This window comes from Anolis carolinensis, chromosome 3, assembly GCF_035594765.1.
Source record: "Anolis carolinensis isolate JA03-04 chromosome 3, rAnoCar3.1.pri, whole genome shotgun sequence".
Lineage (NCBI taxonomy): Eukaryota > Metazoa > Chordata > Lepidosauria > Squamata > Dactyloidae > Anolis > Anolis carolinensis.
In genome coordinates, this window is record NC_085843.1 from 274,015,714 (window position 1) to 274,043,378 (window position 27,665).

A 27,665-nucleotide genomic window follows, 5' to 3' on the forward strand; every position below is an offset into this window, starting at 1 on the left:
GTTGGTGCACAAGGAGTAAGGTTTTGGAGAAGAGGCAGAAATATGTTCCTCAAAACACACAACAAGCCAGATTAGGCCCAAGGTGCCCTTAGTTCCTTTTCCATAATGTAAACAATGCCACCTAAACCTGAGGTTGAAAAAGCGTGACCCTCTGAGGTCAATGCTGGCTTCTCTGAAGCTCCCCAACAATTTCCCCAAGCATTCTGAATTCCTCATTTGAAACAATGCTGTAATTGTGGCTTTTCATAATGGCTTCCAAATACTTTGAATCCTTTTTCCAGTGTGGTTTCACCTAAACTCTCTTTACCTCTGTTTCCTCCCCAGCGTTTGGACAGAAGAGACGCAGTGCACACTCCTCAATGTCTCCATCACAGAAACCTTCAACTGTTCGTTCAGCTGTGGTCCAGACTGTTGGAAAATCTCCCAGTACCCCTGCCTGCAAGTGTATGTCAATGTCTCCTCTTCAGGGCAGAAGTTTTTACTTTACCACACAGAGGAGACAATTAAAATTAATCCTGAGGTAAGAACAAATCCCACTCCAACTCTGATTCCAAGGCAAACACACGGCTTTTGTACAGGTTGAGAAGGTGGTGTTAGATCGCGCCCGTTCTGTACTTTCCAGCAGAATTGGATACTCTATGAAATACTAATATTATTCTGCCCCTACGAGTGAGACTTTCCTTCTGTCCAAATATTTTTAAGATTGCAGAGTGAGGCCCTGAAAATAATTTATATCTGGAACACTTCTATTTGTTGTGTTCATATTCCCCCGTTGACATCGCTTCGCTCTGGATGCCTAAACTGTATTTCTAGAGGTTCAGTTGACATTTCAAACTACTGCAATGCTAGAAATGTGACGACTGAAGGAAAGTTTCATTTGGGGAGCAGAATTCTAATTTAGTGGGCAATGCAGCTATTTTGCCCCTCTCCTTTAACTACAATGGCTAGTAATGGATTTTGGAAGGGACATTTCTAGACATCATGGTTATAAAAATGCAACGGAAAGTGAATGACTGGGAAAGCATATTAAATTTTGGTGCCTTCCAAAATAATCTACCCCTTCTCTTATGACCTCCCTTAACATTCTGTGCTCTTCGGCCCCAATGAATTACCCATTACCTTCTCCTGCCACAATGTTTCCATGCTAAAATCAATCAATAAATAAATTTCAGATTCTGACAATACCACAATGTCAAATTCAGGAGAATATCAGCCAACTGTGCAGCTATATGAGAGCAGGCACATTTATTCAAAGCAGGCAAACCTATGTGAAGCTGAAAATGTAATGACTTAGTTTTGTTTTTGTTTTTAGTTCTAGCTATTGCTTTTGCGTTATTCTATGTTATTCTTTGGAAAATATCCTAAGGATTGATAGAAGGCATGAAACGTAGAAGATTCCAGTGAAAATGAGTCTAAAATGCCATTTAAAGGTAACTTGAAAGTCATGAAAGTAACCTTTGAAAATTATTCATTAAATCAAGAAAGAAACTTCACTCCTGCCCATTGCATTGCTTTTGAAATGCAGTTTTATCACACCCTTGTTACCCACAGCGTTTCTAGTTATAGTTAACTGAGTTATTTACTCATTACTTCCATATTTTTGTGATCCCAATAAAAACTCAACAACTATATGTTTTGTTAAATAAAAATTTAAAAATTGACCAAGTTTCTGGGGAAGCATATAGTTTCCAGTAAAGACAAAATGAAGATATTGCCGCCACCCCCCAAAAAATTGTGCCACCCAAAAATGACATTTTCCTTAAGTCCCTGAAGTTCTACCATTACAGTAATTTTGGTGATTACAAATACCAGTTTGACAGGAAAACAAAGGGTCAGACAGAGTGAGAATGGAGCAAATCTAAGCTCTCCAGGTGTGAATGATTTCCAATCCTCCAGTCTTTGCATTGCTAGGCATTTGGAAGATGAAATAAAATTTTAATGTGTTGTCGAAGACTTTCATGGCTGGGATCACCTCTGAGGATGCCTGCCATAGATGTGGGCGAAACGTCAGGAGAGAATACTTGTAGAACATGGCCATACAGCCTGGAAAACATACAACAACCCAAATAAAATTTTGTGTGCAGGAAACACACTTCTTAGTGGAGGGTAATCTTCTCATTTTGCACCCCTGTGCCTAACATCTTGAAATGATTGGGAAAGTAGCTGGCACTATCAGAGTTGGAAGCAGCTTTCGGAATTGCTGAAGGGTTCATACTGTTCCACATATGGGTTCCGACCATATAGGTGCATCTTTAGATTATTTTCTAGCAATTTTCTGACCTAGCTGCATCATTTTATCCCCACCTTTGTGTATTCTTTTTTGTTCCAAGACATAGCAGAACAAAAAGTCTTCAGCTCTTGTCCTGTATTCCTTTTTTAAAAAAATTATAGTGCCACAGTGCATTATTGAAATGGCACTTCTGTACTTTGACCTTATCCGGTAAGTCTACCAGAAAAAAAAATTAAAGGAGGAGAAAATTTGCCCTTCAAACCATAGGTAAAAGTAAAGTTTCCCCTGAAGTTAAGTCCAGTCGTGTCCAACTCTGGGGGTTGGTGCTCATCTCCATTTCTAAGCCGACGTTGTCCCTAGACACCTCCAAGGTCATGTGGACAGCATGACTGCATGGAGCGCCTTTACCTTCCCACCGGAGCAATACCTATTGATCTATTCACATTTGCATGTTTTTTAACTACTAGGTTGGCAGAAGCTGGAACTAACAATGGTAGCTCACATCGTTCCCTGGATTCGAACTATTGACCTTTAGGTCAGCAAGTTCAGCAGCTCAGCGGTTTAACCTGCTGAGCCATCAGGGGCTTCAAACCATAGAATTGCCTTTAAAAAAATCTCCGTTGTTTTTTTTAAATGTAGTAATGCAAATCTCAGATACTTCTACAAGAAACCCTGAAAAAGAATGGATGTGAAGGCAACAAGAAATAGCAAAACCAAGGAGTTATATTGCAAGAACTCCTGCTACTTTAGACCAGTCTGAAAGAGTCCAGTGTATTAAAGCTGCTCTTTTTACTAGATGAGAGCTCCAGCATTTGAAAGACTGAAGAAAGACTTCCAGTTAGAAATATGACCATTTGTCAGCTTTCATACCTCTACTGCTTCCTTGATTGCATTTTAGGAAGATGGGTTTGTTCTTTTGTCCAAAGATAAGCAGATTTCTGTGGCAACAAAAGCAAACCTCGTGAGCAAGGATTTATCAAAATGAATGATTTCCTCCCATCCCAGCATTGCTAAAGGGAGACCATATTATAGCTCTTTGCTCAACTTGTGACTCACTGCTGTACTTTTTCATTTAATAAATTCATTAAAATACATCTCCCCTCCTATATCATAAGCTGTCAGGGCAACATACAAGGAAAATCAATATAAACAGATTAAAACAAGAGAATTGGACCAGACGGCCCGTGCAGATCCTTCCAGTACTATGATTTTATAATTGTATGATTAACTCTTACTGTATTTCGCAGAATCTCAGCGGCTTTTTATGCTAACCCAATCCTATATCAGTTTATAAGACTTTTTTCTCTTCCCAATATAGAAATTTGTATGCATTTTGGTGCATTTTTTATACGTCGATTTTTCTGCCCATTCTCCTCTTTAAATATGTGGATGCAAACACATCTTGGTACACTGGAAAGTCACTGTCAACACAGCAAAAGGAGGGAGGCTATTGTCAGGTAGTGTAGTTATACCTTTTGTCATTAGAAGAAAGGACTAATTACTAATTGAATAACTATTGTATATACTACTTTATAAATTGACCTCCTATATAAGCCAAAAGCACATTGTGAGACCATAATTATGGATATTGATATGTGGATAAGTCTAGGCTTATTCCGCGGAGAGGGGGCAATGCCAGTGTCACCTATGGGCCAGCCTTACTCTTTCACCACTACATTCAAAGAAGTAGATATTTCCTTTTTGAGAAGAATTAAGGTACAGTGTTTACACTGACCCATGACTATGTTGATCAGACTTTTGGGGTAGAAATTTTAACTAATATTTTTTGACCAATACACAGGTATATTAAGTAGACATTTGTAATCAAATACTTTTAAGATCAGATTTATTCTTTTAATTAAGCCATGAGAAGTTACATTTTGTATCATGTCAGAAGTGACTTGAGAACATACTGCAAGTCGCTTCTGGTGTGAGAGAATTGGCCATCTACAGAGACGTTGCCCAGGGGACAACCAGATCTGTTACCATCCTGCTGGGAGACATCTCTTATGTCCTTGCAAGCTAGAGCTGACTGATGGGAGCTCACCCCATCTCATGGATTCAAACTGGCAACCTTCAGGTCAGCAACACAACCTTCAGGTCAGCAGTTCAGTTGGCACAACGGTGTAACCCATTGTGCCACCACACAATGTAATATGTGTGTGTGTGTGTGTGTGTGTGTGTGTGTGTGTGTGTGTGTGTGTGTAAATATATGCATCTTACCTACAGACCGAAAGGTCCCAGGTTCAAATCCCAGCTCCTGCCAACCTAGCAGTTCGAAAACATGCCAATGTGAGTAGATCAATAGGTACCACTCTGGTGGGAAGGTCACGGCGCTCCATGCAGTCATGCTGGCCACATGACCTTGGAGGAGTCTATGGACAACGCCGGCTCTTCGGCTTAGAAATGGAGATGAGCACCAACCCCCAGAGTCGGACATGACTGGACTTAACTTCAGGGGAAACCTTTACCTTTACTTATGCATCTTACAAGCACAAAAGTCACTTTTTGGATGGGACACAAAGGACTACCCCTTCTTGCAGGCTTCTGGGCTTCAAGGGGAAGTAACTCATACCTTTGTATTTGAATAAAGCTATCTCAGAATAGTCAAGGGTCACCAAAGCAGACTTGGGGACTATATGAAAACCAAGACTATACTTTGAATTCCGGAGTCCAAACTGGCCAGGATAAGACCGACATGATTTCATACAAGAATGTTCTCCAGCCCCACCTTGAAATACAAGGGACTGAAGCCAGGACTTTCTGCATGCAAAGCATGCTCTCTACAACTGAGCTACAGTTCTGTTTCCTTTTATGCTGAAAATACACTGAATGATACAAATGTAAAAAGAGAGAGAGAGCACGATTGAAAGAGGGAGTGCAGTGCTGTGTGCTGAACTTGGAGTACATCTGTGTCACGGATGTATCATTGCTATGCGCTTCACGCCTTCCCCTATAATGCACAGCTTTTTTCTCCAGATGGCTGTTAATCTTCCTTCATGGAAAAGGATGCAAGAGGTCCCTTGACTTTGCATGATGATGATGATGATGATGATGATGATGATGATGATCCCACTTTCCCCCAAAATTGAGAGTCACAATTTTGAAGAAAAAAAAATAGAAGAAAAGGATGACATTTGGGAAAACATGTCTTTTTGTTCTCTGTCTTGAGTTGCTTAAAGATACAGCTGTCCTCACTAAGTAGAAATTTAATTGCCCGAGATAGGACGAAATCAGATACCCGAGCTAGATCCCAATGATAGCTAACAGATGGATAATAGCCACCATCAAGTATAATGAACTAATGTAATGGCCCGCTTTGCAAAATTGTGCCAGCATAGTGTGAGGTCTACCCTAATGCAAACAAGTAGGAAGGCACTGTAATGCGTAGGGCCTGCTCTGGAAATTAGCTTCAGGCCATAAATGCACTGATGTTCTTGCAGATCTTGCAGCCGCTTCAACATCTGATTTTAAAACTATTTCTATAGAGTTGCTTTCAGCTGTTTTTAGATGAGGATGAAATGTTTTAAACATTTTTATCCATTGTACATCTCTTTAAGTGGTGATAAGTGAATTCTAGGGACAATATAAAGAGAGTGAATGCAGGAAAGGAGAAATGTTTTTATCAATGCCATATCTCTATAGGGGACTGATAGGTTCAGCAGTTATAAGGGAATGTAATGATAGAGAGATGAATAATAGATAAAAACTATCTATCTCCTTGGAGAAACTGGTAGGTTGAGAGGTGATAGGTACAGGTAGTAATTGATAGCTAGATGGATGGATGAATGGATGGGTAGGTAGGTAGGTAGGTAGGTAGAAAACAATAACCATTCCCTCTCTTTAGATCTACCCAGGCTTTCCAATCTCTTTCCTTAAGTCCTGCCTTCCACCTACTAGGAGACACCACGACCAACATGTCATTCGCCTCCCATTTGGGGAGAGGTAAAAGGTATGCCAAGGTATCCAATCAAAAATAATAGCAATACTGTTCTTCATCATAGGAATGAAAGACTATTGGTAATTATTCATTCGAAAGGGTTTTTTGACAGTCAGGGAAGCCTACTTGGAAGAATAATAGATCAGTGAGATTTTCACACAATTCTGTCCTGTCATTCGACTTCCTAAAGTGTTGCAGAAGAATAAATCTGTGGAGTAAAAATGTTTTATTTGTTTTTTAGTTAGTTTGGGGGGCATACAAAAAAAACCTGAATGGGCAGAACTGTTTTCTTCACAGAAAACACATTGCACAAAAGCCATGTGTTTTTCTCTGAATCCCTCCACAACACTTCAGGATGTTTGAATGTGAGTAAAGTACAGCCCTTATGTCTTCAGGGGATACATTCCCGGACTTTGTGCAGATATGTGAAACTGCAGATAATAGTGAACCCTATTGAAATGAAGAACGTCCAGCCCAAGAATACCATAGAATCATGCTGGAGAATTTTTTTAAAATACCTAGAGATAACATATTTTGTTGGACGTGAATAAATTAAACCACCGATACTGGTCCTTTGGATATGGGGAATGGTCTGTACTGTTGGGAAATTCTTTGAGTTTTCTCTGGGGTGTTCCAGAAGCACAAATAGAGCTCATTGCAGTTGTCCACCCATGTTTTGCACAAAGCATTCTATACTGAGCTGGTTGGTTTTCTTGGAAACATTCATATGCCAGGATCCAGGATGGCTCTGCATAGTGCAATGGATAGAAGTGCAGAATTACACTACTCTACAGATGACTATTCACTGACCCCAGTGAGTGTCAAACCACTATACACACCTGATGACCATTCTTAGTATGATGATGAATACAGGTGGATCAAAGAGTGTCTTTCTATGTTCCCATATGCAAATACATAAGAATGACAGAATCTACCAAGTTCTGCTGGGGTCCTCTGGAGAACTCAGTAGATGATGTAATAATATCACACATTTGACTACAAGGACAAAGCCAGGCATTTCTACAACCTGTCTCCTTCCAGTAGGCAAGCATTTCCATCTGGGAGCTCCAGCAATTTCATAGTAAGATAGAGAGTCCTTCGTCGGTTTAGACGGATGAATGAAATACCAACCTCCACATCAACCAATAAAATGACATGCATAGAGGGCAGGTTTGACTTACGGATACACGTATGACTAGCAGAATGTCCATACATGCTCCATACATGTATTTGTTTTAAACAAATGTCCTGTTAAAGGCAAAACACTGGGCTTTTATTTTGCCTTTGAAGAAGGTTGTGCTCTCTCTGAGCAGAAGATGACATTGTAAACCCCCAAGCTTTAGAAGTTGCCCAAGCCTTTTATTGGACAAGAGAAATCAGCCCAGTAGCAGTGAGCAGATTTTCCTGGAATTTTCTTCAGATTTTAAAAGGAATATCCAAAGAACAATAGAGGGAGACAAAAGACCTGGATAGTGTGATCCAAAGTGTGCGTTCTGTAGCCATCTTAAGATGGGGTGTGGGGATTTGGGGCCAATTTAATTTCACTAGTCTGTGCTTGGAGTAAAATTAATTTCAGGTAGCAGAAGAGCTCCTGGGACAAATAAATAATACTGCTCTTCTCTCATTTTTTTAAAAAATAAATATCTGCGTCTTTTCCCTCCACTGCAGGAAGATCATCTGGGGTTACTTTTGAGTGGAAAAACAGCAAGAGCAAAAATAGTTAAGGAGTATTTCATTCTAATCACCATTCTTCCACTTAAATGTATAGTCTCACAATACAAGGCTGATTTGTGCACTTAAAGAGGTATTGACGTTACATGTGGCATGGCCATGGTTTTTGTGTTTAGTTTTGGCCCTTACCTACTAAATTAGCTCAAGAAATAGTGGAGAGTTTTGTGTGTGTATATTCACACCTAAATCCTCCCTGTTTTTGCTTAATCTAATGCAGGTACAGTTAATACTTTCTCAGCTCAAGGCTGTTTTACAGGTTATGATTGCTTCCCTGGGGTTTTCGGCATTTCTTTTTCTCACGCATACTGTTGTGCAAACAGAATCCCAAATCAGTTTTATTAATGCAGTGTCCTTTGAAAGTATTTCTTGGCTTCTTGACCTAGAATGAATTTAAACTATTTTTAGCTTTCAGGCCATTCTGACTACTGAAGCAAAACTGATTCAAGGTAGAGCTGTTATGGACTCATTTCATATGTGAAACAAGTAACATACCTGGGAAAGTGGCTAGTGGAAACAACTTGTAGAGTACTGATGTCATTGACTTCTACCCTTTCTGGACTTTGCTATTTAAAAGAGAAGGGATACAAAGCAGAGGGTAGTGTGGCCTTCTATTGTTATTCATTTATTCACACACAGAGACATCCTTTATTTCACTCTTGCACACACACACAAATCACTATTTGTGATTGTTGTATGATGAAATAATAATGTGTTGCTGGTCACAATCTTTTAATTATTAAACAAAAATTGGAAAACAGATTTATTAATTTATTATTCACAGCATTTGTATTCCGCCCCTCTCATTCCAAAGGGGATTCAGGGTAGGTCACAGAATACATATACAGCAAACATTCAATGCTGTTATACAGAAAGGACAGACAACAGATAGATAGAGATAGAGATAGAGATAGAGAGACATTTTCCCATCTTTGACGTCCTAGAGGTTGTGCTCGATTCCGACCACAGGGGGTGCTGTCACTCCATCCTCCATGTCGAAGAGTCCTGATCACAGACTTCCTCCTTTCTTTTGATCACAGGCATTTTCTAGTACAGTAGAGTCTCACTTATCCAACATAAACGGGCCGGCAGAATGTTGGATAAGCAAATACATTGGATAATAAGGAGGCATTAAGGAAAAGCCTATTAAACATCAAATTAGGTTATGATTTTACAAATGAAGCACCAAAGCATCATGTTAGACAACAAATTTGGCAGAAAAAGTAGTTCAATACGCAGTAATGCTATGTAGTAATTACTGTATTTATGAATTTAGCACCAAAATATCACGATATATTGAAAACATTGACTACAAAAATGCGTTGGATAATCCAGAACATTGGATAAGCGAGTGTTGGATAAGTGAGACTCTACTGTATTTCCTTTTTAATGGTGCCATAAAATACCTCCCCGCTTAAGCAGTACTTAATTTATCTACGCAAAGCTGTTTTTGAACTACTAGGTGGGCAGTGAGCTGGGCTGGAAGGTCGGGCACTCACCCCAACACAGCCTTTGGACTGCCAACCTTTTGATTGGTAAGATTTATTACAGCTGGTGATTAAACAGCTGTGCTAAAGCTGGTCATCATTTGTACCTGGTTCTAAATCCCCTTACACTGGAATTTTCAGGATTTAGAACAGACAAGAGATATATAGCAAAACTCTTATATATTGCAAGATCTATGGAACAGTTTGTTGGACCTCTTTAAAACACAGTTCCTCATACTCTCTTCTTACCTGTTGATCATTATTAACTGAAAATCAGGTGCAGATGGGTAAAGTTTGTTTTAGATGCACTACCCATTCATCTGGAGACCAATTTCATCCATCTTATGACCTCATCAGATGGGCTAAAATTTGGCGACATGGCAGTTCCCCTTCAGTTTTGCTACAGAGCCCACTGGCTACCATCCCACAACATACATCTACTTTCAGCTGGATCCATGGCAAAACTTAAATAGAATTAGCATACGCCATCGCTGTGGCAATACGGGAGGCTTCCCATGTTGCACAGAGATCAACTAGGGGAAGCCAGCCAGCGGATGCTTCTCCCCGTTGGATGAGGTAAGGGGGAAGCCAGGTGATGCAGGGCGATGCGGGGAGATGCAGGGCATGGGGTAACAGGCTCCCCACACCAGGCACCAAGAGATGGAGCTACAAGAGGCAAAATGAGGCATTTGTTCCATTGTGAATTGTGATCCTCCTGTGCCCCCTTTATTTGTTTCTCAAATTTCATTCATTGCAGTGACTTAAACTTAAAACTGCAAATTTAGAAACTCAGTTTTAGCACCCAAAGAAAAGGGGTAGGCAACATGGGAAAGGGAATGGAAAGGCAGAAAATAAGAGACTTCTATGTATAAACCATTTTCAATGTCTCACTCTCTGCAATGGCAATTTGGAAAATAAAGCAAGAGCTCTTTTGCCTCCTCCCCAGTTGTTATACCTTTCTTTGCACTGTCTCCAAGGGTTTTTTTAAAAAAGAGAAAGAATTTGTAACTGCATTTTTGTATGCAACCATGACTACATACATTGCTCTTGAACCACAGTTTGTGAAATATTGTAAGATGCATCAATAGGAGTGTAGTATCCAAATTGAGAGTAGTAATAGTAATACTCTATTCAGCTTTGGTCAGACATCACCTGGAATACTGTGTCCAGTTCTGGACGCAACAATTCAAGAAGGATATTGATCAGCTGGGACGTTTTCAGAAAAGAGAAAGCAAATAGTAAAAGGTCAAAGCATGTGACCATCCCTCAGGCAGCATCATTTTACTGTGTCATTGAGGGGAAATCATAGTGGTAGGTGGAACTGGTTGGTGATCATCCCCAAGTTGAATTTTAAGAAGATATGTATGTGTAGATACATGCTTATTGTTGTATCAGTATTGTTGAGAATCTGCGAGCGGTTAGGCTCAAAATGACCCTCTTTATGAGGTAGATTCCCAGGAAAATAAGCAGAGTGTGGAAGTATGCCTTCAAAAACAGCAGGAAACTTACATGAAGTGAGTTTCAGGAAAATCTTTGTCTTCTGGATGGCAAAGGATTGCAAAGTCAGCTTAAAGGTTCAAAAGCATTTATTGAGGTAAAAAGAAATCCATTGTAGATAGGAAAAGGTTTGGAGCTAACTAGCTTATCCAAGCTAGATCTTAGACAGATAGGCGGGTGAAAATAATAAACAAATCTAGATAGCTACATTTTGCATACGAGAAGAGGCAAAATGCATCCCTTTTGATGAAACAAAGGGATCAGAAGGAGAATAAGGATCAGAATCGGAATGGCGACCAAACCGCATGGTCTGTGCCTTTTGTCCTAAGGCCATAAAAATTCCAATCTAAATTGAGGAAGTTATATCAATCTCTAGGAGAGATCACATTGCTAGATCAACAAGTGAATGGGTGGATCTAAACAGAACAAGAAGGAAATAACAGTAAAGCCTATCTAGCATGCATAAGACTATAGAGAGGTGTCCCTCAGTCTATTCTATGTTTGCTATCTAATAACAGAGACTTGAGTAGTGCAGGGTGACATCTCTAACAAGTATCAGCAACCCTGCTTAGCAGAAAATATGTATGTTTGCATAACGACAGAAAATGCGGCGCAGTCATGACCATGTTGCCATAAATAATGTGAAGGATTGGATATATGGACTTCCCTCTAGAAACGAGGTGAATCCACCAAGTGGGGAAAGTGTGGCCACTACAATATGTATGATGTGTGTGGCATTGATGGGGTCAATGTGGACCAGGAGAATGTGGTGCCAGACAGATTATTTTTCATCCGTGTAGACAAACCCAGAGATTTGGGCTTGGCAGAGTTTTGACAATGCCACTCCATGGCATGGTTGGGTTCTTGAAATGTGCTACATAATTTCAAGTTCTCACATTACATCATCAGCCACTCCCATTGTTTTAGTTGGATGGTATGGTGGCAGACCTCAGTTGGGGAAGAATGCAGCATGGAAATGTCTCGGTACTATTTTTAAAACATCCCCCGCCCCCTTTTCTTTCCCTAAAAAAAAAAGCTAAACAGAATAAGAAAATGGCTCTTGCCAGAGCATCCAGCTATCAGGGAGAATAGCTGCTGGGTATAGCCTGCTGTTCAACTTGACAAGCTGCCATCCCTTCCACACCAAATGAAACCAAGCATGAATCTAGAGCCAGGGAATTATTATGGGCCTCCTGGGATACTGCTTGTCAACTTCTCTCCGTTGCCCATGCATGCAGCCGCTCTGAGCCGATACTGTTACAAAAGCTGTTGTAGGAAGAGGGACATGCAAGCAACCCAAAGGTCAGCACCAGCAATCTTCAAAATGTCAGCATAAAACCCAGGTGACCTTTCCAGGTCACCGATCACATAGCCCTTGTACTCCTATGCACCAGTCTTCATCTGCTTCTTTTCGCTCTTGTGATCACAGAAAGCGGTGATTTGAACTGTAAGACCTGCTCAACTAAAAGAGCCCTCCCTTCCTATATTTTGTGGTTGTTTGCCTTCAAGCCATTTTGATACTTATGATGATTTATTATTATTTATTACATCATTTCTACCCCGCCCTTCTCACCCATCAGGGGACTCAGGGCGGATGATGTCAAGATGAAGGGGTTTTCTCGGTAAGATTTGTTCAGTGGAGGTTTGCCTTTGCCTCCATCTGAGGTTGAGAAGGTGTGATTCATCCAAAGTCACCCAATGAATGTTCATGTCTGAATGGGATTAGAACCCTGGTTTCCAGAGCCATCACGGTAATGTATCATGTCAGTACTATAGCTCCATCATCAGCTTCACATACAAACACACATACAAGTCTAATATAATCCTATTGTCTTACACATCAAATAGGATCATGAGGGGCAGGGGGAGTTTAATAATGTAAGGTCTGGAGCACACACATGGATTGACATAATTGCATTTCAGTTACAAATAGCAACCTACAGTTATGGACCTATAACTATATTCAACCATGTTGCATATTCACAATGGTGGCATTATTACTACAATAATAAATTCTTCTTGAGATCCACTTTAAACTACAGGGAGTCATTCCAAGTAATAAGGGTCTACAGCATGCTCAAGTCTGACACTTCAGGATAATGGGGTCAACTCCATTCCACTATGGAGTTACAATGTGAGGGCGTTCTCCTTGTCAGGCCTCATGGGTCAATCTTTTAGTTCGTTCATTGCAACATTTACATAGGTATGAAAGCAATTCAAGATTCTGGCCATTTTCAATACATCCATTAAGACTAGAGTCCACATTACCTAAACACACCATTGGCAACATTAAAATTCCCTCATCCCTTGCTTCAAATTGGAATTCAGGCTGCTTGGATGAACAGTGTTTAGGGTAACCGAATATTTTTGTGAGCAAGGACAGTAAACTGAATTTAGTTCTGGTACTCTAAACAAATCTGGTGAATCTCAGGGATCTGCTAAGTGATAAAGTAGATCCAGCAACCCCAAAGGATGTTACTCCTGTAATGGATCAATACAAGTGCCTATGTTTTTGAAGGCTGTTGTGATACCATCACTGTATAGTTTTAGGCCTGTATTCAATTGTTAGTGTCTTTTGGTAGTAGATCCCTCAAATTAAATGGAATTTACCAATTTGTTGCCATACCACTCAATCGATCTGCTCTAGGTGAGCCTAACCAATAGTTTTAAAGTCATTATCTTTTCATGATAGTATCTAGCAATATTCTCAAGTGAAACAGGCTTTTCTTTAAGCATATACTGCAAGTTCCGCCTTCTCTCAATAAACTTTCAAAATGAAGCTTGCATGCTTCCCCATGAGAAGATGTTCTCCCAAAATGTGTGTGTTCTCCCAAGAAGAAAGGCCACTTTAAAGCCCATTTCTGTAACATGAAAGTACTTTGAAGGAATACTCATGTATAAGTCTAGAAATGTTAGTTTAAAAATCAACCAGAAATTCTGGGTTGGCTTATCCACAGGTTAGTGTAAGTACTTTTTTTTTTAAGAACCATTTCCTGGTGAAAGGCAAGAGCTTAGTTCATCCTGAGAGAACCTGAAAGAAGCATTGCCCCACTTTACCCTCTACAACATGGGGCTGCTTCTGGCCTTTTTGAATGTTCTGGATGGTATAATAGTGGTGGTGGCCAAGGACAGCTAACCCCTCTCCACAGAATAACCCAAGTCTTCTCATATAAAAATCCATGATTTTGGCCTAAAATCTGCTCCCAACTTATACATGAGGCCAACTGATACATGAGTATATATGGCAGTTATATTGAGGAGGGCACTAAACATTCTATTAAAAATCCTTCCCATATCACTGTAGTTCAGATACTTAGGACTATGCCCTTTATAAGGAAAGGCATTACATAATTTATCTTAGGCATGCTTTCTACATCTCTTTTGAGCACACCCTGGACATTGTGTTCGACAGGAGATGCACAGTATTTTCTCCTTTTTTCATTTTTCTTCTTCCCTCAACAGTGTTCCTATATACCCAAGTGTGGCAAGAACTTTGAAGAGTCCCTGTCCCTTGTGAATGTCGTTATGGAAAACTTCAAGAAGTATCAGCACTTTTCCTGCTTTTATGACCCAGAAGGCACTCAAAAGAATGTATTGCTAACAAAACTTTACAGTTCCAATGTGGTGTTCCACTCACTTTTTTGGCCAACGTGCATGATGATCGGAGGACTAGCAATTGTTGCCATGGTCAAGTTGACCCAGTACCTATCCCTTCTCTGTGAGAGGATCCAACGGATCAACAGATAGAAGTTATCAGCTCACTTCCAGGATTGACTGACAGCTGAAATACTGTTTCTTTCTTCTTCTTTTTTTCATTCTTCACCAAAGAACCTTAAGTTTGTAATGTCTACGTCTGTTCTAAGTTCCTTATATTTTTATGAAGTAGAGCAATAACGAAAAAGGCTGTTCTATATGCAAACGTGATGCTTTTATTATGCAGGTGATGAGAAAAGGAATTACCGTTTGCGTTGGCCGTCTACATGATCTTGATTTATGCTGCAACTTAGTACTTCTTTTCTTCTTTTTTCTTCTACAGCCAAAATAGGGCTCAGTGTAAAACCATTTGCCAAGCTTTATCTTTGAATGCATCAACATTTCAGCACAAATCCAATTTGGAGGGATGTATTACATTGCCACGTGTGTTCATGTGAACCATTGAAAGTTCCACTTAAGCCAGGAGATAAGGGAGGGATGTAAAATGGAAGGAAGTTTGAAAAAGTATAAAAGCAGAAGGCTGGCCAACTGAAGTGGAACTAAAATGGATGCCTTCATCCAGATATTTCTTGCCTGTGTGGGACCCCCAGCTACCTTCTCCACTGAGGTTAAAGGTCTCAAACAAGTGCCGGACATATCACTGCACACTCAAGCGCCACTCCAGAGAACATTGTCAAACTAGCATCCCATTGAAACCTATAAGGCCTTTTAATCAAGGCAATGGGATGCTAGTACAATTTACTGAATATACTCATGTATAAGTCTACAAATTATAGTCAAAAAATTAACCCCAAAAACCAAGGTTGACTTATCCACAAGTCAATGTAAGTACTGTAACTTAACACACACACATAACACACACTTTTTTGAGTACAGTAATGTAAGGCGAGAGCTTGGTTCACCCTGTGAGAGCCTAAAAGCAGCACTGAGTCCTTCTACTCTCTCCACCATGGCAGCACTTCTCGACTTTTTGAATGCATGGGTGGGAAAATTGCAGTAATCGTCAGGTGAGGTACCATTGGTACTGTCCCCTCTCTGTGGAATGGCCCTCAACTTATCCACAGGTCATATCAAAATCTATAACCTGCCCTTAATTTATACACGAGATCAACTTATACATGAGATATGTAGTAATTGTTTTATGGAGTTGGGGAAAGCTCCAGAGTTCTGGACCGGGGCAATAATCTACAAGTCTTCATGCTCAGGGTTAAAATTTTGTTTCTGGTGTTTTAGATCCAGCAAAACATTGCTTTGCAATATCTTCTTTCTCCATGAATCATCATTTACCAAAGCGACAGCCAAAAAAACCAACCAACGAACACACCAACCCTCATTCCACAAATTTTGTCATCTCATTTTCTACTCCAGCCTGAGCCCTGTTGGCAGAGATGGGACCAGATAACACCTTGTGTGCAAGTCTATTATGTGCATTTTTCTTGTATTTGCTACCATATCACTGTAAAGAACTAAAAAAACAAAAATCCATAGTCAGCTATTTTTTCATTTTTTACTTCCAACTCTTTTAGATTTTTTACTGGGTATTTTAAAAAAAGAATACTAGACGAGAAGACAAAAAAAAGTATATTCTATTCAGTGGTGTATTGTAATATGAATATGTTATATTTTATTATTTCTTTTATTAACTGGAATGTGAGCAGTACACTTCTTGTATATTCCCGTGTCTGGTTAAAATCATAATGAAGGAAAATAGTGCCAGAGAGCTGGAAAAGGCTTAGATGCCATTTTTGTCGTGGCATTTTAGTTCAAATAAGCTTAGCTGGAACTTAGAATGGAAAGGGCATCCTCTAGTCCGAGATCCCAATAAGATGTGGTTTACTGGTTTGAGTGTTGGGCAACTCTGGAGACCAGGGATCAAATGCCCACTTGAACATGTAAACCCAATGGTGACTCTGGGCTGATCGGACACACTCAGCCATAGGACACCCTGTGATAGGGTTGCCATAAGTCGGAAATCGACTTGAAGGCACAGAACAGCAAATGATAATATTAATCCTAAAGAGGGTTGTTACAAGAAAAAGTGCAATTTTCCTCCCAAAATGATAAGAGATGAAGACATATGTAATTTAGATGTGTTGCTCCATGCACTGAAGGTCATGAAGTCAGATGGAAGATCCAGGAACATGCATATGTTCAGTGCATACTGTGAGCCCTGCATTGCCACCACAGCATCACTAGAAGGTCTTAGGTGGCTGTCCAAAATAGAACATTTCTTTTCTTTCCTCATGTGCTCCTTGCTGCTCAGCAACAGCAGAGCACAAAGAAAAGATGGAAATCCATGTGGGCTAGAGAGACAGGGAATTATCACACAATGGGCAAATCACTGAAACTACTGTGGGGAGTACAGGGTTAGGATGGGTCTCTATAAAGCAGGCATGGGCAAACTTCGGCCCTCCAGGTATTTTGGACTTCAGTTCCCACAATTCCTAACAGCTGGTAGATTGTTAGGAATTGTTGGAGTTGAAGTCCAAAACACCTGGAGGGCCAAGGTTTGCCCATGCCTGCTATAAAGTGTTAGTAAGTGAAATCTCATCAGGAATAAGAGAGGTAAAACGAGCAGCATGAAACAAAGAAAGGAAGAGGATGTCAGTAAGAGGGAAAGAAGGGAAGAAAAAATATGGGGGAATAGAGCTTGGGGTTTACAATGTAGATGGAAAATATACGGGACACCCTTTTGGTGCCCAATTTGCCATAAAGTTCAATGAGATAGATGCGGAGTGGCAAGAGGAATGATCACATCTCCTGCCCCCATCTTCCGCATAATTTCAAATAGTATTCTCAATTTTATTTGATTATAATTACAATGACAATCCTAACGCTAAATTTTGCGCAGAAAGAAAAATGTGAAGAACTTAATGATCACCCGCCTTGAATTAACGTGAGAATTTTTAAAAGAAACATTTTAAAGGAAACAAAGGCTACTTTTTTGCCAAAAAGGAAGAGGTGTTTTGATCTGTCTAGCTCATCTGTGATCTGAGTACTTCTTTACTCCCTAAAATGTAATGTTGGGGGAGAAAAAAAAACAATGTTATGGTGTTGCAAGATTTCATGAACTGTGCAAGTGTCGTCTGAACTGTACAAATGAAGTCTGCAGCAGTGAAATTAATCTTTGATCTTGTAATCCGTAATGCAACTTCTTTTCTCAGGCAAATAAGTTCCTGGGGTGTGTAATCAGGACTTCGAAACTGTGTGATTTGGTACAAAAATTATTCAATTAAAACTTTCAGATTTCAATATGCTTGGCAGTCAGAATTTTCTTTTTTTAAAATAAGAAAATAACATTTGATTGGATTCATTTTCAATGTCCTTTCCGATTTTAAAGGGAAAATAGTGCTAAAATCTATTCTTTCATTAGTTTTGCCTCTTTCTTTGTCCTTCGCCTACCTAAGAAACTGGGAGTCATGGATGTAATCCTACCTTGGGGCTGCCAGTCATAAGTCTCTGTAGATAGTGATACAGAACTGAATGTGCTACACAGCTCTTATGTGGAATGGCAGCATTTTACAACCAGGCATATACATATGTTTAAAGTCAATACATACCCAAACATTGAGTCCTATTACTCCCAGCTGCTACAGTAATGACAACAGCAGGACAGGTAAAAGTGACCATTCAACTGGACCAAATAGTTTTTGGTCCAACTGATCCACCTAGGCTCTGCTGCCACCGCTCCACCAGATCAGGGGAGATCAATGTCACACGATATGTCTATATAGAAGTTTGGCAGACATGGGCCAAAACTAACAAAATGAATTTCAGCAGGGAGAAACATACAGTACTACACTCAGGCAGAAAAAAATGAAATGGGTATATAGCAAACATAGTGGAAGAAGCATCCCATGTTGCTGCCATAGTGGCATGCTCTACTTCACCACCCCTTTAAGCCTGGAGCCCCGCCAAAAGTAGTTATACATTGTGTCATGGGAGCTGGCGGACTCTGTGCTTAAAGGGGCGGCAAAGTGGAGCATGCAGCCAATTCTTTCCCTTTCTGCTGAGATCCTAGGGCGCTTCAAAAGCAGCTGAAAACTGGAGCAGCACAAGATTAGTCAGAACTCAGGGACATGGTTTCCTTGACAGAATCTATCCACTCATAATGCGGCCTCCCTCTTCTCCTAATGCCTTCCAAGCATTATTGTCCTTTCCAGTGAATCATATTGTCTTACGACAATCCTTTCTTTGTAGGCAAAATGCTGCAGTTCTCCTTACCATTTCAGTCATACACTAGAGTCTCACTTATCCAACATAAAAGGGCCCACAGAACATTGGATAAACGAAAATGTTGGATAATAAGGAGGGATTAATGAAAAGCCTATTAGATGTCAAATTATATTAAGATTTTACAAATTAAGCACCAAAACATCATGTTTTACAACAAATCGACAGAAAAAACAGTTCAATACACATTAACATTATATAGCAATTACTGTATTTATGAATTTAGCACCAAAATATCACAATGTATTAAAAACATTGACTACCAAAACACTGACTACTAAAAGGCAAACTGCATTGGATAATCCAGAAAGTTGGATAAGCAAGACTCTACTATACTGACCCGAACATTCTGGAAAGATGAAGCATTTCAATCCATAGAATCCACACTACCTGGTCTCCAGGAGGGAAGAAACATGGAGAAAGCGAAGTTGAACATAGTCATCTGAACCAGGCATCATTATCTTTCACCTATAGAAAACATCCCTGATGCTCATTCTTTGGCAGCACCAGTGGCCCTTCCGCACTACATAGTCATAGCACTATGGTTCTACTTTAACCACCAAGTTAACTTGCTTTGGAATCCTGGGCTTTGTAATTACATGAAGCACTGGAGCCCTCTGGCTGAAATTGTGATATATTCCTTCCTCATTGGTAACCCTAGGATTCCATAAGGATGTTACCATGGCAGTTAAAATTGAATCATAGTGTTACCTTTTGCACAATACATTCACCATACCCACAGGATCAGTATCCACAATTTCACCTATCTGCAATCTGACAAAATATATCTTATCAAGGAATTTTCTCCAGGCAATTCTATGTTATGCTTCCAGTGGAAGTTTCTTTAGAGGAGTACTGGAGGACCTAGCAAATTCCTAGAAAAATACCTCTCTAGGAGTTTTCTAGGTCCTCAAGAGTTACTCTATATTGACTTCTGGCACAAGTCATTTGTTTCAACAGCCTGAAAAGCTCACAGCAACCCATTTCAATAGAGTTAACCATTATCCACAATTTCCTGTTTCCACATAAGTTCAGGAGCACATCCCACATAAATACAGGCATTGCACTGCAGAGTAAAAAGGTCCCGTGCCACAATGTCGAATATTCCAGAAAAACACTTGTATCCGAGATGAGGAGATCACCCTGTGCTAGCATTACTTTTATTTACCCTTGTCGTTATCTCTGTGTCTGAGCAATAAACAGTTTTCTGCCTCCCTGCTCACTATATCTCTGTCAAGCATGACCTGCTTGGTGACAGAAAAGTTAATGTGAACTATTTGAGGTCACTGGCTTTATTGCACCCAGGTTCATAAAGCCTTGAAGTTATAATTGCCTTCTCTGGAAATGGTTGGGATCTTTGCCCATGTAAGCTTAGTTCCAGTTCACTGAGAAGTACAAAAAGTCACAAACAAGAGGATAGAGGGGCGGGAGGGATGACTAAAAAAGGTAGTCGTGATGAAATTCTTCTCAGCTGTTTTTCCTTTTCTAACCAGAATTAATGTCTTCTTCTACCTAAGATATCAAAGCTGCCTTAAAACTCTACTAAATTTGAAATATTTACATTTTCATCAGGTTTGATGGGTGTGAGAGAAATGGGAGAGTTAAACTAGACTGGCCAGCTCCGGCTGCTAATTCATTTTAAATTATTGTTTTACCTTCCTCAATCCAATTACTTTGCCATTATTTCGCTTTCCCGTTTATTCGCAATGTTAATGGCAACAAAATGATTACAGGCTATTGCGACAGCAAGATGTTTCATTCGCAGAAACACTGGTAAAAGTGTTTATAGCCCGACATATTGAAAACAGTATTTGATGTGTAAATGTCAAACCTAATCAGCTCTCCTGTCACTGCGGAACAAAAAGCAGGAAATATGCCACTCCTGAAATGCCATCCATGGATCTTACAAAGCTGTGTTGGTATCAGACATGTAAATCCTTACGCAAATGGGCAGCAATTTTGTCAATCATCTCCTGGAGGGTTGTATATCATTAGTGCTATTTGCCTGTTGCTTTCTTTAGTTAACAGATCACCAAAAAAATCTCACAACGTATACTGGAGCTTCTTGAAACTTTCTGCACTCCTTGTGTTTTGCCACATAAATTCTGGAATTGTCAGAAAACTAAATAATGTTACTATGAATCCTGTTGTTCCAATGTAAGTAGACCCATTGAATCAGCTATTGCAAAGAGAGTAATCTGATGAATTCAGTGGCTTGACTCTAGCTGCAAATAGCAATAGCATTTGGGTAAGCGGAATAAATACTACAATTAATGAATAGTTACTCTGAGAACTATGAATCACAGCACCTGTTGCTATTCTGTTCAATTACATTTAGTAAACTAAGATGGGAAATCTTTGGTCTTCCTTATGTTTTGACTAAATTTCATCAGCTCCACCCAACATTGCCAATAGTAACGAACCACACATCTTCCCCAATTTGGGAGCAACAGTCCTGGATAATAGTTGCATCCAGACTGGATTACTGCAATTGGTCACATCCAGACTGGATTATGCCTTGGTGACATCCAGACTGGATTACTGCAATGCTCTCTACTTGGGGCTGCCCTTGAAGACGGTCTGGAAATTTCAGTTGGTTCAAAGATCGGCAGCCAGGCTCCTAACTGGGGTTAATTATAGGGAGCATACAACACCTCTGCTAAAGCAGCTCCACTGGCTGCCAATAAACTGCCGGTCCCAATTCAAGGTGCAGGTGACGACCTATAAAGGCCCTGCCTATCTCTGTGATCGCATCTCCCCCTACGAACCAGCCCAGGCCTTAAGATCTTCCGGAGAGGCCCTCCTCTCATGCCCACCACAATCACAAGCACGGTTGGTGAGGACAAGGGACAGGGCCTTCTCAGTGGTGGCTCCCCGGCTCTGGAATGCCCTTCCAAGAGAGATCAGACAAGCCCCTTCACTGTCTTCCTTCCGCAAGAAATTGAAAACTTGGTGGTTCCTGCAGATCTTTGAGCAGAACTAATCCTTGGCCCTCCCTTTTTGACCCAGCTCCGCTTCCTGGACCCAAGCCCTCCTGTTGCACAAGACTTGAATAGCACTTTATAGTTGGCCATTCCAACATTGAACTCTGGGTCACCATAACTAGCCCGTAAATGGAGTATTGTTACTAGTTTTATTTTTCATTGTTTGGATCGTATGTTGTTTACTTTATGTTTATTACTTGTATTATTTTTAAATTGCTGTATGGTTCTGTTTTATTATGTGTATTGTATTGTATTGTTTTTATCATGTTAGTAACCGCCCTGAGTCCCCTGAGAAGATAGGGCGGATTAAAAATAAAGTTTTATTATTATATTATTATTATAATCCTTTGCCATCCCACTTTTTCAACTGCTTTTAAAATTCCCCAGTTTCTTACTCCTCCTCCCATATTTCCCCCTTTGTCTTCAATTTACTTCAATTACTGCAAACCAAGTGCAAAGTACAAAAGTAGTTTTTACTCAGTTAATTCTGCAGAAGTGAAAGGGCCAGGAACAAGCAAAGTTCTGCATCCTCTCCAAGCTGACCTATTCTTTCTTATTCATCACTTTTGCTATGTTGACCACACCCCAGCATTGCTTGGGTTTTTATCTATGAAATGTTGGAGAGTGGAACTTGTGACCCAAAACATGTAGAAAAAGAATGCATAGATCCCAGATCATGTACGCACACATTAGAGATTGGCTCTCACTTTTTGTCTCCCATAATTCAACAGAACCACTTGAAGGTTGAATAATCAGGACCTCCTAGATCTTTGATTGGTCACCTTAAATCTCCCCATCTGTAATCTGCCCAGTCCCATGGGAATCGATTTGGCTGTTACATTTTAGCAACCTCTGAGGAACATATACAAAGGGTTAGATCTTACATTATCATTGTAACTAGAATGATGAAGTTCCATTGTCATAGTTACAACTAATGATGTCTCCTGCCAAAACAGCAGCATCCCAAACCAAAGTGTTTCTGAAGAGCTGAAAACCGGGGCATAGGGAAATGAAACCCACATGCTCCTGATCATATGATGCCTTGAGATCAGTCAACTGGATAGACCCCTTGGAATCTATCAAGTTGGAGTCGTGCAACAGCTGCTTGTCCCAAGACACCCTATAACCAGGAACTGACTGTGGATGCCATTTTCTGATGTCCTTATCATCAGCACTTCAGAAAGCTTCATTCAGTATACTGCCAAGCTGAGACAGTCATTTTTGAGGGTCACATTTGGTTGCTCATGACGATAAACATGAATCCCCAGAAGTTATGTTATCATGAGTCCATCATACCATATAGTAGATGTTTAACAGAAAGCCAGTCAGTATGTCATGCAGCTTATTCTACATGTGATAGCTTTGGAAGTGCATATCTGCTATCTTATTACCACTGGAGCCTTGTCAGAGGAAGTGAAAGGCGCAGTAACAGTGAGGAAGTTGTTCAGAACTTGGTAAATTTAGCTTTTTTGGATGATATTTCCCCACAGTTCCCAGAATCCCCTTGCCAACATGACCTTTTTTGAAATTCTGGGCAGTCCATTCAGCTCAAAAACTGTCCACCCAGCTCAAAAACTGGCAATGAAGCCACAGGATCTCAGGAGTCCTCCTCACCTACCATTCCTAGAGATGCCAGAGATTGAACTGGAAACTTACAGCATCCAAGTCATACACTTTATCACTGCAAATTCTGCTTTTCAGGTGATATTTCATATCATGCAGCTAGCCTGACATTCCTCAGTTTGCATGCAGCTAATGTGATTGGATATTTATCTGAGCTATTCATACACTCCCTGGAATCAATGGAAGAGCCTCACAGTCTTCCCCACATTAAACAAAAACAGCAGCCTTTCATTGCCATGCCTGCTTTGATCACAGTGATAACAAGCCATTTATTAATCCACTTAGTGTCCAAAGTAAGTGAAAAATACTCCAATATAAGCACAAAAGAAGAGATGCATGCTGGTTAAAAAGCAAACAAAGCAAAACATAAAACATTCCCTGCCGTTTGGAAAACATCTTAGGTCTTTTCAGTATCTCTAAATGGCTCTTCAGGCAGGATCTGAGGATGTTAGCATCATTAGTGCAGCTCAGTTGAAAAGCTTAAAGTGCTTCACATCTTTTCTCTTCCTTTGCCATAACCTCTTGAAGTACATCATGATTGCTCCCATCCTATGGGCAGCAAACTGGAATGAAAAGGCATTTAACATGCTACAAGGAAGGAGCTATCTTGCTTCTCCTCTTAGCAAGAAGAAACATCTGGGTGGATGTCTCTTTCATGCAATCAGTCCCTTGAAAAGAAAATGTACTCAAGGGAATGGTTCTTTATTAACCAATACTTAAGTTGAGCAGAAGCAAACACACATAGGTGGGGATTCTGTTAGAGAGAAATGCATGTATAAGTTGCACTATCTATGCCAGGGGTCCCCAAACTTTTTTAACAGGGGGCCAGTTCACAATCCTTCAGACAGTTGGAGGGCCGGACTATAGTTGGCCACTGAGCAATAAATAATAATAATAATAATAATAATAATAATAATAATAATAATAATAATAACAACCCTGAAAAGCGCGGCTACCAAAAAAGGATGCATCAGCTATGGAAACAAGAGTACCCTGACTCACAGATAACAGAACCCTGACTGGCTGACCAACGAAGATTCATAATCAGAAACAAAGTGTTCAGTGAAGTTGAACTCGAAGAAATCCAGAAAATCTGCAAAGCAAATTACCATCAGACCACAGCACAGACAGCAGCAGAGACTCCAGCAACACTTGGAATGGTGGAACAGATTGAACCAGAAGAAAGTGTCGAGGTTTTGCAAGAATGTGATGAACCAGCAATTGAAACACCTGTTGAACCACCAGGAACCTTGACAGCAAGACAACAAGAGCTCAAGAATAAGATCATGGCTCATGCTGCAGCAAATGCAATAAGACAGCGGCTCCCAACTCTAAAAACAGTGCCCAAGAGACACCTGGCACCTCTCATGAAAAATATGAATGCAGTACTCTCCACTGTCCAAATAACATCAATTGAACAAACAAACCAGTATGCCTACAGTGCAGCAGTGATAGTAACAGAAGAGCTTGGGCTCCTACAACCAAGGCAGCCCCAAAGAAAATCGACTGGAAAACCAAAGTGGAAGGTCAGGCTAGAGTTGAAAATCAAGAAACTTAGATCAGATGCAAGTAACCTGAAAAATATGAAAGAGAAGAAACTGAAGAATGACAAAATCAAGCAATACCTGATCAGAAAGTACTGGCTGAACACCAGAAAAATTGAAGAAGCTTTGGAAATTGTGAAAGAACAAATTACAGCAACAGCCAGAAAAACTGAAAGATATGAAGCCAGAATCATCCAGTACAGACAAAATCAACTGTTTCAATGTGTGATGACTCATGGGCCATGTAGTCCCGTTCCTAGTGCTGTTGTGACGGATGAAGAGGAAAACTTGGGTTTTCCACCATTTCAGCCAGAAAGGGAACTTTCCCAGTCAGAATTGGAGCCCTTGCACCTGCAGGAGGTTTGTCTTCCAGAAATCTGCCAAACAAGCCCTGAGTCAAAATCTCCCCCATTTTCTCGCCGTAATTATTATCAGCAACAAAAAGGAGTTCAGCAGGCTAATCGCAGAAGCCTGAGAATCGCAGCAAAGCATTCAGATGATTAAGCCTGCTTCCATGAAAAATTTTAGGGAGTCATACATCTGGGCACAGAGATTGACTTTCGGTTCTGATTCCCCAGAGAAGTGTTCTTTGGTGGGAAACGAGAACCTATTTAGGTTCCTTGCCCTTTAGGAATCTTGCGGAGTCAATTCGTCAGCTACTGGAGTAGTGTGTGTGGACAGCGCTACTCCCGCTTCCAAGCCTCGTTCCTGTTTCCAAGCCTCGTTCCTGTTTCCAAGCCTCCGCTCCCAGCCTTGTTTACTCCCCGGATCTTGCCTTGCTTCCCGGACCTTGCCAAGTAATTACCACGGATCTTGTTCTTGCTCCTCGTTTCTTGTTGCCTTGTTCCAAGCCTTGTGTTCCAAGAATCAAGTTACTTCCTAGCCTTGCTCAAGTTTCATGGACTAAAGGACCTTGTCATCTCCCCTCACTTTGCTTGGCAAGTGAGTGTTTCGGTTATTGGATTACAACTTTGGACCTTAATATTTCATATTGGACATTGTTTCTTTGGACTAATTTTGACCTTCCCTGAAAGGTCTATTTCTGAACTATTTCCTACACTTGCTTTTATTAACTTTATATATTCCCTTAATAAAGATATTAGATAGATTCTGGCCTCTGTGTATGGTTATTGGTGCTCTGCAGCCTGGGTCGTGACACAATCAGACCAAAGATGGTTCTACCAGAGCCTGAACCAAACAACAGACACAGTAACCATAAAGCCAGAGAAAACTGCAACAACGAAGTTCTGGAAAGAGCTTTGGGAAAATAATAAGAACTACAACAAAAACGTTGGGTGGATAAAGGAGTTTGAAGGAAATTTCTCACAGAACAAAATGGAACAGATGGAAATAACAACTGAAATGATCAGCAAACGAGTGCAAAAAGTCAAGAACTGGACATCGCCTGGTAGTGATCAACTTCATGGATTTTGGCTCAAACATCTGATTAGTTTACATGGAAAAATGGCCCAACAATTCAATGAGATGCTGCAGAAAGGAAGTATCAGTGAATGGCTAACAACTGGAAGAACTTACCTGATACAAAAGGATCCAGAAAAAGGAGCAGCACCAGGAAACTACAGGCCAATAACGTGTCTGCCCCTTATGTTTAAACTACTGACTGGCATCATAGCTGACAGAATTCAAGACTATCTTGAAGAAAAAAACATCTTGCCAGATGAACAGAAAGGCAACAAACGGAAAAGCAGGGGCACAAATGACCAGTTATTGATTGACAAAATGATTCTGGAGAACTGTAAAAGTCGAAAAGCTAATCTTCACATGACGTGGATTGACTACAAAAAGGCCTTTGACTCACTCCCACACAGCTGGATCATCAAGTGCCTGGACGCCATCGGGATTAGTAAAAACGTTGGCACCTTCATTGGAAACATGATGGAGCACTGGAAAACTGAACTGTTTGTTGGAAATGAAAGCTATGGACTTGTCAACATCAGGAGAGGAATTTTCCAGGGAGACTCATTGTCCCCTCTGCTTTTCATTATTGCCATGATCCCTCTGTCAACAATCTTACAAAAAAAAAATCTCGGCTATCAAACATCTAAGAATTCTCACAAAATTTCGCATCTGATGTACATGGATGACCTGAAGCTGTATGGAAAAACGGAAACTGAAATCCAGTCTCTGACTAACACTGTCCGAATTTTTAGCACTGATATCAGCATGGAGTTTGGCTTGAACAAATGTTCGACAGTGGCATTGAAGAAGGGAAAAATCATTGAAAGTGAGGGCATAAATTTGCCTAATGGCCAAACAATAAAGTGTCACCAGACAGAGGCCTATAAATATCTGGGCATACTACAACTGGACAACATCAAGCATGAACATGTGAAAACTGTGGTCAGCAAAGAATACACACAAAGGGTCAGAAAAATTCTCAAAAGCAAGCTCAATGGAGGCAACACCATCAAGGTCATAAACACCTGGGCCATACCTGTCATAAGATATACTGCTGGCATTATAAACTGGACACAGAAGGAACTGGACAATTTGGACAGAAAAACAAGAAAACACATGACCATTCATCATTCACTGCACCCTCGCAGTGATGTTGACCGGCTGTATCTGCCTAGAAGATCAGGGGGCAGAGGACTCTTACAAGTAAAACAAGCAGTCAAAGAAGAAGAACATGCCCTGGCAGAATATGTAAAGCAAAGTGAAGAA

General features: G+C 40.4%; 1 protein-coding gene across 10 annotated transcripts in view; it reads left to right on the forward strand.

The window, feature by feature from the left end:
* Positions 1-17,848, forward strand: part of LOC100564707 (calcium-activated potassium channel subunit beta-2) — a 283,641-nt gene extending 265,793 nt beyond the window's left edge. For all 10 annotated transcript variants that reach the window (XM_062976787.1, XM_062976789.1, XM_062976786.1 and 7 more), the window contains 2 exons: positions 325-520; positions 14,345-17,848. In XM_062976787.1, coding sequence (XP_062832857.1) covers positions 325-520; positions 14,345-14,629 — 481 coding nt within the window. In that variant the 3' untranslated portion in view covers positions 14,630-17,848. The remainder of the gene's footprint in view (positions 1-324; positions 521-14,344) is intronic.
* The last annotated feature ends 9,817 nt before the right edge of the window (positions 17,849-27,665 follow it).